Source organism: Ambystoma mexicanum, chromosome 7p (genome assembly GCF_040938575.1).
Source record: "Ambystoma mexicanum isolate Mex_15411 chromosome 7p, UKY_AmexF1_1, whole genome shotgun sequence".
NCBI classification, from domain to species: domain Eukaryota; kingdom Metazoa; phylum Chordata; class Amphibia; order Caudata; family Ambystomatidae; genus Ambystoma; species Ambystoma mexicanum.
This window is the reverse complement of record NC_090939.1, coordinates 104,843,440-104,855,595: the sequence shown is the minus strand read 5'-3', so window position 1 is coordinate 104,855,595 and position 12,156 is coordinate 104,843,440. Positions and strand designations below refer to the sequence as shown.

At 45.5% G+C, this 12,156-nt stretch overlaps 1 protein-coding gene across 4 annotated transcripts in view; it reads right to left on the bottom strand.

Annotated features, from left to right (window-relative positions):
* The window catches only part of GRAMD1C (GRAM domain containing 1C), a 2,017,351-nt gene that overhangs the window by 667,489 nt on the left and 1,337,706 nt on the right, over positions 1 to 12,156 (bottom strand). For all 4 annotated transcript variants that reach the window (XM_069635887.1, XM_069635884.1, XM_069635886.1 and 1 more), the window contains one exon: positions 1,140 to 1,275. In XM_069635887.1, coding sequence (XP_069491988.1) covers positions 1,140 to 1,275 — 136 coding nt within the window. The remainder of the gene's footprint in view (positions 1 to 1,139; positions 1,276 to 12,156) is intronic.

The window sequence follows — 12,156 nt, the reverse complement described above, 5'->3', positions numbered from 1 at the left end:
TGGTTTAATGTGTTGTTTTGTGGACAATACCAATCTTCGTTTCGGATTCAGGGAAGAAAATGGGTACAAGTACATATTTGGCACTGTAGTGTCTGCTGTTGTGGTTGTATTAATGAAGATCTATATTTAAATCTAAAAGATGAGACTAAAGATTTGTGGTAAAGTATATTAGGAGAAAATGAAGCACATATGGAGACAATGATGAGATTGCATATTTCAACCCAGGTGTGTGGCAGGAGAAGAAGCATAGGCAAGCGTTGAAGATTGCAGTCATTCTCACCGGGAAGCAAACTTTAGATAAGATTATACAGAGCATTCTTTGTGCGGTGAAAACATTGCGGTGACATCTGAGAAGCTTAGTAGGAAAGGACGCTTCAGATTCCTACATGTAAGCAAGGGGATGATCCTAAATTCTCTGTTATCTCAATGTATATGTGATTACTGTGCTCTGATTAAACAAAGACCAATCTACAACATTTCGAATACTGCAGGTTATTATGAAGTCAAATAAGTATATTTCAATACAAAAATGGATGCCATCTTAACAGAAGAATAGATAATGCTTCACATTTTATTGAAAGTTAAAGGAAACAAGATGGAAAAGGATTTTGATGTCCAATGGGAAATCCTACAAGGGCAGAATATGCCTATAAGCAGATGGCACGGTTATGTGCTTGTTTGTATGAGGTCTTGTTTTGAGACAAGCGTTCATCTAGTGAAAGTAAGCACAAAGAAAAGAAGAAAAAATGTGTAGTGAAGGTAGTTGGTCCAGGGATGCTAACCTTAGATGGCGTAATTCAGATCTTATTATGGCCGCAGATGTAGTCTTGGTAGATTGCACATTTCGGAGCCAGGAAATACAATTTCTAATCACAGGTAGACTAGTTGACAAAGCTGTGTGACCCCAAATACATTATGTTCTAGGCCTAGGGCTTTGTTCCCTTATTTACAAACACTGAGATTGATTAGAAGCAGGCTACCACCAACAGTATTATGCCCACTGCATACATCGAACAAAAGTGATTCTAGCGAGAAAGCAATGTGTAACACTTCTCTTTCAAGCACTGATTCATTCATGACATATGAAACAAGCAGTTGCAGCAGCAACACTTTGGCAGGATCTCCTCCTTAATGCTTACCGCCAACAGCTGTAGTGTCCCACAATCAGGTTCAGATTCCGTAGTGGGAGAGACAGTCTCCCAGTTTGGGACACTTAGTTTTGTTGTCTTCTCGGTTTTATCTCCCGATTCATCGCAACTGCTTTTGCCCACAGCCCTAAATCAGGAAAAGGCCAGTCAATTAAAGACCATTATATGTACATGGCACAATAAATAAGAAAGAAGATGTAGAGGTACAAATATGCCAAAGGAAAAAAGATAAGCAGAAAGAAGAAAAAGAAAGCATTGCGTGTAAAAAAGAAAGTCGTCATGAGAGGCATATTGGTGGGGGTCCAGAGGGACAATGAGGTGGGATATCAAAAAGAGAGGAAGATTACATTAAGGATGGAGTGGAGAAAGGGAGCAAGGTGCTAAAAAGCAATGAATAAAAGACAAGGTTAGGAGAAGGTTTGAGTTACTAACCTGTAACTATTGTTCTCCAGCATGGGTCTGGCATGGATTCGCATGCTCATGAAAATTCTGTGTCGTCAGGCTGGGAATCCTCGGTAAAAGAAAAAAAAGTGTTTCACTTTCACTTTAAAACAGAATTTTTCCTCTAAACCAATCACTTTCCCTCTGGGTCATACTGCCCCCATCCAATGACAGTCCTCTCCCTAAGCCCCGCCTCAAGCAGCCATCTTCAGATTTGGTAAGCACGTAAAGTGGCAGTATGACCAAAAAGAACCGCAGAGGGGCCAGAGGGAGGGTTTGCATGTGAATCCATGCCAGACTCATGCTGGAGAACAATAGTTACAGGTACGTAACTTTAACCTTCTCCAGCATATGGTCTGGCCTGGCTGCACATGCTACAAATTACACAATCACGGGAGGTGGCAAGGCTCAACAGAAGCAGTTAACACTTACACCTGGAACAGACTTCCCTCAAACAAACAGGTTGCGTAGTACTGCTTGGCCGACTCTGGACTCCCTGGAATCCCTGTCAACACAGTAGAACTTCGTGAAGGTGTGCTTGGACCTCCACGTAGCAGCCCTGCAGATGTCCAGCAGGGGCAGATTAGAAAGGAAAGCCGTTGTTGCTGGTGGAGTGGGCTCTCGGTCAGCCCAGCAGCGGTCGGTTCGCCAATCAATAGCAATGCATTATGCAGCCTGAGAGCCACCTTGAAAAGGAAGCCTTTCCAAGGTTCATAGGACCAAAGTTCGCAAACAATTGAGAAGTCTTCCGAAAACTATTTGTGCGTCACGTAGAACGTCAACGCACGAGCAATGTCCACCGAATGCAAGGCCCTGTCCGCCGGCGACAAAGGTTTTGGGAAGGAAAGAGGCAACACCAAAGGCTCGTTGAGGTGGAATTCTGACTGAACCTTTGTTCGGCATGAAAGGGTTACGTACGCAGTACCACCCCCGATTCGTGGAAAGTCAGGTATGTTGATTGATTGATTTATTTATTTATAGAGCGCTTTACATCAAGGCACTGTACAATGGAACAACAAAATACAAAATAACAGCAACACTTAACAATGGGAGCAAAATTTACATCTTGAATCATTCAACAAAACAGTGCAAAGAGCAATTAAATGAGGGGGGTGGAAAGAGAAGAGGGAAGAGGTGGGGGGAGTAGGAGATGGACAGGGCGAGGGAAAATGGAAGGGGAAGAGAGGAGGAGGAGAGGGGAGAGAGGAAACAGATGAATGAAAAAAGGGGGGGGTGGAGGGTAAGTGGAGAGGGCAGAGGGGAAGTTTTCAAGGAGGATAATGGAGGAGGAGGGATTTAAGGGAAGTGCGAAATGAGGTGAAGGTCGTGGTAGAGCGGATTGTAAGAGGGAGCGAGTTCCAATGCAGAGGTGCAAGGAGTTGGAATGAGCGGAAACGGGAGGAAGCGCAGCGGGAAGGAGGAACAGTGAGAAGGAAATGGTCAGCGGAGCGAAGGGAGCGGGAGGGGGAGAAGAAGGAGAGAAGGGAGGAGAGATAAGGAGGAGCAAGACCATGGAGGGATTTGAAGACAAGGCAGAGAAAGTAGAATTTTAGCTGCAAGTGTAGAGGTAGCCAGCGAAGGTGAGAGGGCGAGGAAGAGATGGAGTCACGGAGGTAAGGAGACAAAGGTGTCAGTCTAGAAATACGGCACCTCTAATTTGAGACCGCAAACGCATTTTGGTGGCCGTGGACCAACCGTCTCATGCACGATACGACAGAATATAGGTTTTCGAGTTTGCCAATGAATCGCCATTTTGATGTAACAAGAATCGCCATTTTGTTTTCCAACCATTGCTCATTGCTTTCTGTTCCTATTGCTTCGCAGTATATTTTCCGCTTACACTGCTCGACTGTGGAACATTGTTGTCTGTATGTGAAAAGGACAAGGCCGCTGGGCCGAGAGGATAACAAGAGTTCGCTGAAACACAAACGTAGGCAGCGCCAGGAAGAATGCCCGGCTCCCTCCTTAATGTAGCTTTGAAGCAGAGCTGCAGGGCATTTAATAATTTCACAGCTGCCAGCCAGACTCGTTATATGGTAGAATATGTTAGAATAATACAGCTAAAGGCTTGAATTATGCTTTTCTAACGGCCTCCCTTTGCTGAGCCCGCTAAGAGCATGTCGGCTCCCAGGACGCGAATAGCACCTGATAGATAGCAAGGTCCGGAATGCAACTCCCCCCCCGTATGTAGTTCGCTTCCAAGAACAGAAGCGCTGTGTTCTATTGAATAACAGAAAGATGCCTACGCACTCACAAATTGCAAATTGTTACTAGAATAGATGTTTGAAGGTGTCATAGTGGTCGGAGATGTCCATCATCACACCAAGTTCAAAGAAACCCAATAAAGAGGGGTGTTAAACATGTCATAGCTGATTGTTTGATATGCATTTTGTATATATGTAACTGATGTACGTAATTCAATCTCTTGCGTCCCTCGAGGTCTAGAGATACACGTATCTGGCGTCTCTATCGTGTGTGGTGACCCGCTTTGTTTCCATAGACATCAGGGTGCCCTAGGGGCCCCTTTCAAGATGGCGCCCGAATAGGGACCCTCCCCACTTGTTCCTTCACGTAACGTTGTAATTGAGAAAGGCAGAGAACGGCGAGGACGGGACGATCGAGCTGGGATCAAGAGGTGTTCGGGGCACCCTGTAAAAGTGATGAGACTCCTTTGCAGATCTGCACACATCTGATCCCTGATCGACATGCCTGGCTAGAGAACAAGGAAGGAAGCGAGGGACCCGAAATGAGGCGGAAGCCAAGAAACGCAGACACGACGTCCTTTGGTGCGTCAGTATACAGACGACTTGATTTATCAGGCGAGTCATTCCCCAATTCAAAGTATCCGGATATTGGTTGAGAGTTGACTTTGCAAAATCAAACGCCCTAGGTAAGGTTGATTAACCAGGGGGAAGGTTGAAACATGCCTGGGGTATTGTCCACCTTAGTGGGGTTTTTCCGCTGTGGTAGACAATCTTTGGAAAATGGCCAAATTGTACCACCTGGGGGAACACCGGCTTATGAGATGTATGTGAAGTATGGAGTGGGTGCGATAATATTCTGTGAGACTTGGCATAGGCAAACCAGAAAGCAACTAGACCATCAGTGGCTGATTAATGGTAGTTTTGAGATGGTGAGGATAGATAACTTGGAAAGGGTGTTGATAAGAAAGAAAGCGCGTCCTGCAGCATTTGAAACTATTAAAGACTGGAGAAAGGAAGCAATGCTCCGATTTAAAAGCAGAGCAAAGCATGCGCGCAGGCATAAATCAAAAGGTGAGGTAGCGGAAGAAAAAGAAGAGGAGGAGTGGACTGAGAGTCTAAGAAGGGCAGGCAGGCGTGACCAGTTGAATATAAAAAAGATATACCCACAACGAGAATTACACTTGACAGATGAATTGATAGAAAATATATTGATCCATACGAAACAAGGCCCAAGATCAGAAGTAAGACCAGATACGTCAGTAGCTATTGCCCAGACCCCACCCGCAGCCCAAGCTCCCCCTCCGGTAGCTCAAGCCCTCCCACAGCCACAGACCGCGCACGTAACACTTCCTACTAGCCAACCAGGCCCATAACAGACCCTCGCTGTTCCCATTGTCCTATCTGCACCTCCCGCCTTAGACACAGACTCGGTACCGTCCGTTCCTCCCGGGGTTGAAGTTGAAACCACGGGGGCAAGAGGCGGGACTGACCAACGGGAGTGCACGAGGGTAACCCGCAGCGCAATCAGCAAGGAAAGGAAGGTGGAATTGCAGCAACAGGCAGAGATGTATATAGACGGGAATGATGGGACGGCAACATTGACTTCGATATATGACTTTCGTAGAAGCAACGAAAGACAGGTAGTGTTGGAATGCATGGGTGAATATTTGGTGGAGAGATGGAAACAGCTAATTGGGAAATTACCACCGCAGCGATTGTTCGATGTGAATGCATTAGCACGCTGTAGGGAGAGGGATGAAGAAGTGAGAGTACATGTGTATAGACTTTTTGAGCTAAAAGATGAATTAGATAATGACTATGCTGAAATGTTTACTATACCTGGGGTACAGCAGTAGGTAAATCAGGAGACCTGGGAAGGGGAAAAAGGGGTTGCATAATAAACGGCAGCAGTTACCATCGCCGGGGCAGAAGGAGATGGTGAACAAATTATCGTTGCCAAAACAGGTGGGGGCAGACTTGAAGGAATGTCTAATTAGAACACAGGTATTAATGCAGCAAGTAGTAGGACATAATAGAGGGCGAGGGAACGCACAAGGAGGAGTAGTTTGAATATGCATGGGGGAACCGTGGGGTCGAATCAGTGTGCATATTGTAAAGAGGAAGGACATTGGCGAGCGCAATGTCCGCATCTACAGAATAGAAATGGGTCTGGTCAGAGGAGACAGCATAGAGGACACCCAGGAGCGAATGGACCAAATAGGAATAGTATGCAGCAGCATCATAATAACGGAGGTAATCAAAACCAAGGCCAAAACCAAAATGCCCCAAACCAGAGTCAGGGACAGCAAAATCAACAATATGGAAATCAGAGTGGGGGAAATAGAGGGAAGAGTGGAAATGTTTTCGATACACAGCCAAACACTTATTACAGTAATAGTAATGATTATACATCGGACGATGTGTTATTTCCCCAATAGGACAGCCCAGGACAGGGGTCGGAACCAGTGTCTATTCCCGTGAATCAGAGAGGACACTACGTAGAAATGAGAGTCGGGAATGAGGAGCACCGCTTTCTTGTAGATACAGGAGCACAGAAGTGTTCAATAGACCATCACTTGGTTCCGAATATACCACTGTCAGGGCAAAAGAATATTTCCGTGGGGTTCGCAGGTACACCAGTCATAAACCCAGTGTCCAAACCAGTCCCAGTTACCATAGGACCATTTACCGAACATTGTCCTTTCCTTCTAAAAGAAAATTGACGAGAAAATTTGTTGGGATTAAATTTGTTGAAAAAACTAGGTTCTGTTATACATTGCACGGCAGACGGGATGTTTCTAACGATATGGCCACACAATGCCCCTGTGTCAGAATTCATGTCCGAAGCGTTACCAGGGGAACTAAGTAAAGTACCAACCTGTATATGGGCAATGCATGACAACGATGTGGGATGTTTAAAGATAGAGCCAGTAAAGATTATTTTAAAAGAAGGTGTTACCCTACTGCGAATACTCCAAATCAAAATTTCGGTTGAAGGTGAGAAAGGATTGAAGAGTATTGTTACCGATTTGGTGAAATTAGGGGTAATAGAGGAAATCACAGGCAGTACATGTAACAGCCTGATTCTTCCAGTTTATAAAAAAGGAGGTAATGAGGTACCCTACCGTTTCATAATTGATCTACGCGCATTGAATAAGGTAGTAGATCCGCAATTTCCTCTAGTGCCAGACGTCACTACAATATTGACAATGATACCTGTTTCAGCAGAATATTTTAGTGTAATAGATTTGAAAAACGCATTCTTTAGTATTCCAGTGGACAAGGACAGTCGATATTTGTTCACGTTCACATTATCATTTACATTTACGCGGATTCCGCAAGGTTATACGGAAAGTCCAAGTATTTACAGTAGAGCATTAAAAGAACAGCTAGACATGCTGGAATTACCCGTGGGTTGTGTACTTTTGCAATACATAGACGATTTATTGCTAGCTGCAGACAGAGGAGATTTGTAAAGAAAGCACTGTATTACTACTGTCACACCTAGCGGCACATGGTCATAAAGCTAGTTTGAAGGAATGTCAGTATAATCGAAAGGAGGTGGCTTATTTGGGCTACCTACTTTCGAAAGGAGGGAGAAGACTAACGCCAGAACGCATAGAAAGTATTTCTTGTATGCCTATACCAAAGACACAAAAAGGAGTCAGAGCCATAATAGGAATGGCTTCATATTGCCGACAATGGATTGGTAATTTTGCGTTAATTGTGAAACCATTAGTTAATTTGACTAGAAAAGATGCGGTTATGCCTTTGCAGTGGGATGAGGAATGTCAGAGATCATTTGATGGATTGAAAACTGCATTATGCTCGGCTCCAGTTTTGGGTACGCCGAACTAGAAGAACATTTTTAGACTATTTGTGTGTGAAAGTGAAGGATGTGCATTGGCGGTTTTGAAACAGGAACAAGGTGGAAGAAATAGGCCGTGCGGCTATTTTTCTTCTGCGCTGGACCCTGTAGCGCGCGCACTACCACGATGTTTGCGATCTGTCGCAGCGGCTGCTGCGTCAGTGAAACAAACGGAAGGGATGGTATTAGGGCACACTTTAATTTTGATGGTGCCACATGCCATAGACGTTCTATTAAATAGGACACAGACGCAACACCTCACCTCTGCTAGATTGACAAGATATGAGAATATCTTGTTCGCGCCCCATATCCAAATTATGAGGTGTAGCGCATTGAATCCTGCAGAATTAATGCCACTAACCATAAAAGAAATTGGGAAGAATGAATCACCCCCCCCACGATTGCTTAATGGTCACTGAGGAAGAAACCAAGGGGAGAGTTGATTTAAGTGATATTCCACAGAAAGAGCCGGGTGGAGAGTTATTTTGTGACGGCTCGTGTTTTAAATTACCAGATGGCACGACAACTGCCACATACGCTATCACTACCCTAGAGAGTGTTGTAGAAAGTAAAAGAATCCCCTATAATTCAGCACAAGCCGCGGAAATAATAGCAGTAACCAGAGCCTGCGAGATTTCTGAAAATTTGAATGTGAATATATATACTGATAGTCAGTACGCGTTTGGAGTGGTTCATAACTTTGGTCGACTCTGGGCTGAGAGAGGGTTTCTGACATCACATGGTGCCAGAATTCAACATGGCCCTTTGATTGTACGATTGCTGTCTGCACTCACGTTTCCAAAGCGCCTAGCAATAGCGAAATGCGAGGCACATAAAAAAGTAACATGCAAAATAGGAGAGGGAAACGCATTTGCAGACAGGATTTGCAAAACAAACTGCCACTGATTTGAATACCAAGATGATGACGGTTCAGGAAGTACCCTGTATGATAGAAGATGGAGTTGCGACCGTCAAAGAAATGCAGGCCGAGGCTACGGCCGATGAAATACAGGGATGGGCAGAGGGATCTGCTGAGTTGGATTTGGAGGGTTGTTGGGTGGACAAAGGAACTAGAAACTGGATGTTGCCAAATTCATATGTGACTGCAATGGTCACAATGGCCCACAGCCCTACGCACATCTGTGCCAAGAAAATGATACAGCACCTTTCTACAGTATGGCAGAATGTAAACATAAAAAAGAATGCAGAGAGGTTGGTGCAGAACTGTATCACGTGTTTACAACACAATGTAGGAAAGGGAACAGTGACACCAACAGGCAGTTTTGGCCCGCCCTCCATGCCGTTTGAAGTAGTTCATTTTGATTTCATAGAGATGGAGAGGTGCCAAAACTTAAAATACATCTTGGTGGTAATCTGTGCATTCAGTAAGTGGGTGGAGGCATATTGTTTAAAAGATTGCACAGCAATGACTACGGCAAAAGTAATGTTGAAGGAGTATTTTTCTAGATTTGGCTTGCCCCGTGTCCTATGGTCCGATAATGGACCACATTTTGTGGGTGCAGTGGGGTTACAGATATGTGCAGGTCTTCAGATTGATAAGAGATTCCATAGTTCAAGGCATCCGAGTTCTGCCGGTCTTGTGGAGAGGCACAACGGGATTCTTAAATCAAAGATTAGCAAGATTTGTGCGGGAAGCAAGTTGAGTTGGGTGGATGCATTACCAATAGCACTATTATGCATACGTATGTCTGTACAGGCTAAAACTGGGCTCTCCCCGTACGAGATTGTGATGGGGAGGCCGGCAAATGTTTGGTGCGCACCTCAGCCAAAACGGCTTAGTGAGATAGAACATCCTGCACTTAGTACTTATTGTGGTCTTTTAATGCAGAAATTGCGTTTGATTCATCAGCAGGTGCAGGAGGCATTACCCGTACGGTATACCGATCCGGGGCACGCACTGGAGCAAGGAGACTGGGTGCTGCTAAAAAACTTTGAAAGAAAGTCATCATTAGCACCCAGGTGGCGCGGGCCACATCAAGTACTTTTGGCGACGCAGACGGCAATACGGGTGGATGGAAGGAAATCGTGGATCCATGCCACCCATGCCAAAAAGATTCCAACTGAACTGAAAGTCTTGCCTGACACTGCTGACCGAAAAGAGACAGCGGTCCCAGAAACGAAAGAAACTGTTGCCAGTGAGCAGCCACCTGATCTGCCAAAACATGAAGTGAAACTCAAAACAAAGCCTGAGACGATCGCCAAAAAGGGGGAAGGGCAAAAAGTGCCCCAACGTTGCCCAGCAGAATCGACATCACTGCTGACCGACGTGAAATCTGCCTTGCAAATACCAGCAAAACCAAATTGTGTACCCCTTTGGTGCCCACCAGCACTTGCCAGCACGCCCAAAAACGGATTTGCATCATTGGCGCGGCGCACACCAGCACCTGCAGTAGCGCCACAGGCTGACTTCAAGCCCAAATCTGAAAGTGCACCGGCACTGTTCACGGATCATACAATACCAGGAGCAAGGCGATACAACCTGCGGCCTCGGAAGGCAAAGTGATCCGCATTCTTTTTTTTTTGTTTGGTGTTTATGTCAACTTCTGGTTCAGCTCATGGACGGAGAAGGAACCAGGGGTGTAGAGGAGAGAAGCATGAGAATTGTGCAAGTCAGACAATTCAAGACTCGCGGCTCCTCGGTGCGATCATAAAAAGTACATGTGTCCTGAACCAGAACGGACAAGCTGGGCGCACATGGTACTATGGCAAGTGAGATAATTGATTAACAGTACATGTGTCCGGAACCAGAGCGGACAAGCTCGGCGCACATGATACTGAGGCGATAACTGATCAAAGGTCCTCTGAGCAGTATAAGAAGGGACAAGTGATCTCGCCTAAAAACGAATAATCGAATCCAGGCTAAAAAGGACAGGCAAAACTGAATTGTAAGAATTCCATTGAACTTATAGACATCAGAGCAAGCGCGACGAAGAGAGATATCCACAACGAACTGTGATAAGGAAGAAGGACGACGAGAAACATGCCGGGGCCGGTTCCAGCCTCCTCCTGCACTACAACCGCTGAGAATGAGTCAGTTATAAAGACTATAAGTTTAAGAAAAACGCATGGTAAAACAAATTGTATGCTGACACTAACGATAATAATGTGCTTTATGAGCGTGGTAGTACCAATTTCGACAGCCCTAATATTATGGTGGGTAGAAGCAATACACCCATTAGAAATGTTTTTACCAATTATTAATATATCCACTAGTGAAAGCCCGGTTCAGGTGATCACTTATACCCTACCCCCAATGGAAGAAAAAGACAGGGAAGGTTTTAGAAATAACACCTTACTTCTGATAATGAACATGACACATGCAATCCTAAAGAAAACAAACTGCTGGGTATGTGCCCATTTACCACAGCATGCCGGCAAAGGAATAGGGTGGTATGTGCAGCCATTACCATTAAGTTCTGCATGTAGTGCATCTTTAGGTGCAATGTTCTATGGGAAGTGGAATAAGAGTAATACGGGTCAATTAGACAGAACCAACATGAATGAGTTTGAGGAGATAATAATGAAGCCTGTGGGTTGTTCCATTTTCCATAAAGCACAAGTAATAGCCCCAGAACCCACGAGGAAAAGTACACGGAAGATAACACGACAGAATAGACGAGATAGATTGTCCCCGCCAGAAAAAACATCTGTAATGACGTTTCGTGTAACAGAAGGGAACTGTCATGATGCCCGCTCCCGGGGAGCCGGTTCAAGCCCTGCATCCCCGAAAGCGGACATCCAGTCCCCAAGGAAGGACCCAGCAACCCCATATGGGGGCCCTTTGGACAGTGTCCTGGCGCCTATGGCACCAGGCTCATAAAAGACATCAGTCCTGGCGCCATAGGCGCCAGGCTCATTATGGGAGTGCTTGGGTGCACTTACCTGATGCAGACCATGCTGCAGGATCCCGGCCTCCTTGAGGCCTGAAAGGAACTACTTTACCTGTGGGACTAATTTACCATCCGGGCGTGGTCGGGGAAGGATACATACCTGATTGGAGGAAGGATACATACCTGGAACTTCTTCCAAGGCTATTTAAACCCCACCCGAACAGCCACACGTGCTTCGCGTTGTTCTGCATCTAGCAGCTGGACGCTCACCGTGTCTGCTCCTGCATCCTGACTTCTGCCACGCCTGCCAGCATCCTGGATCACCTGCAAAGGAAGAGAAGAAGAGAACAGAAGAAGGAAAAGTCCTTACCTGCTAAATTCCGCATCCCGGAGACATCTCGCCGACAATCCTGAAAAGGAAAACTTTTATTTAAAAGCTCATTGCGTCGATCGCTGCAGCGCCGCATTCCACTCACCTTTACAGGGCGCCTCCATGTTCAGCAGCGATCATCCGGATTCGCAGTCACGCACCAGCGCCTAGGGAGAAAAAGACCAGAACAAAAGGTGAGAGAGAGAAGGGAATAAGGAAAGCTAAATCTCCATGTTAAGACTTACCTGTTTATTCATTCCCTCTTCATTTCGGG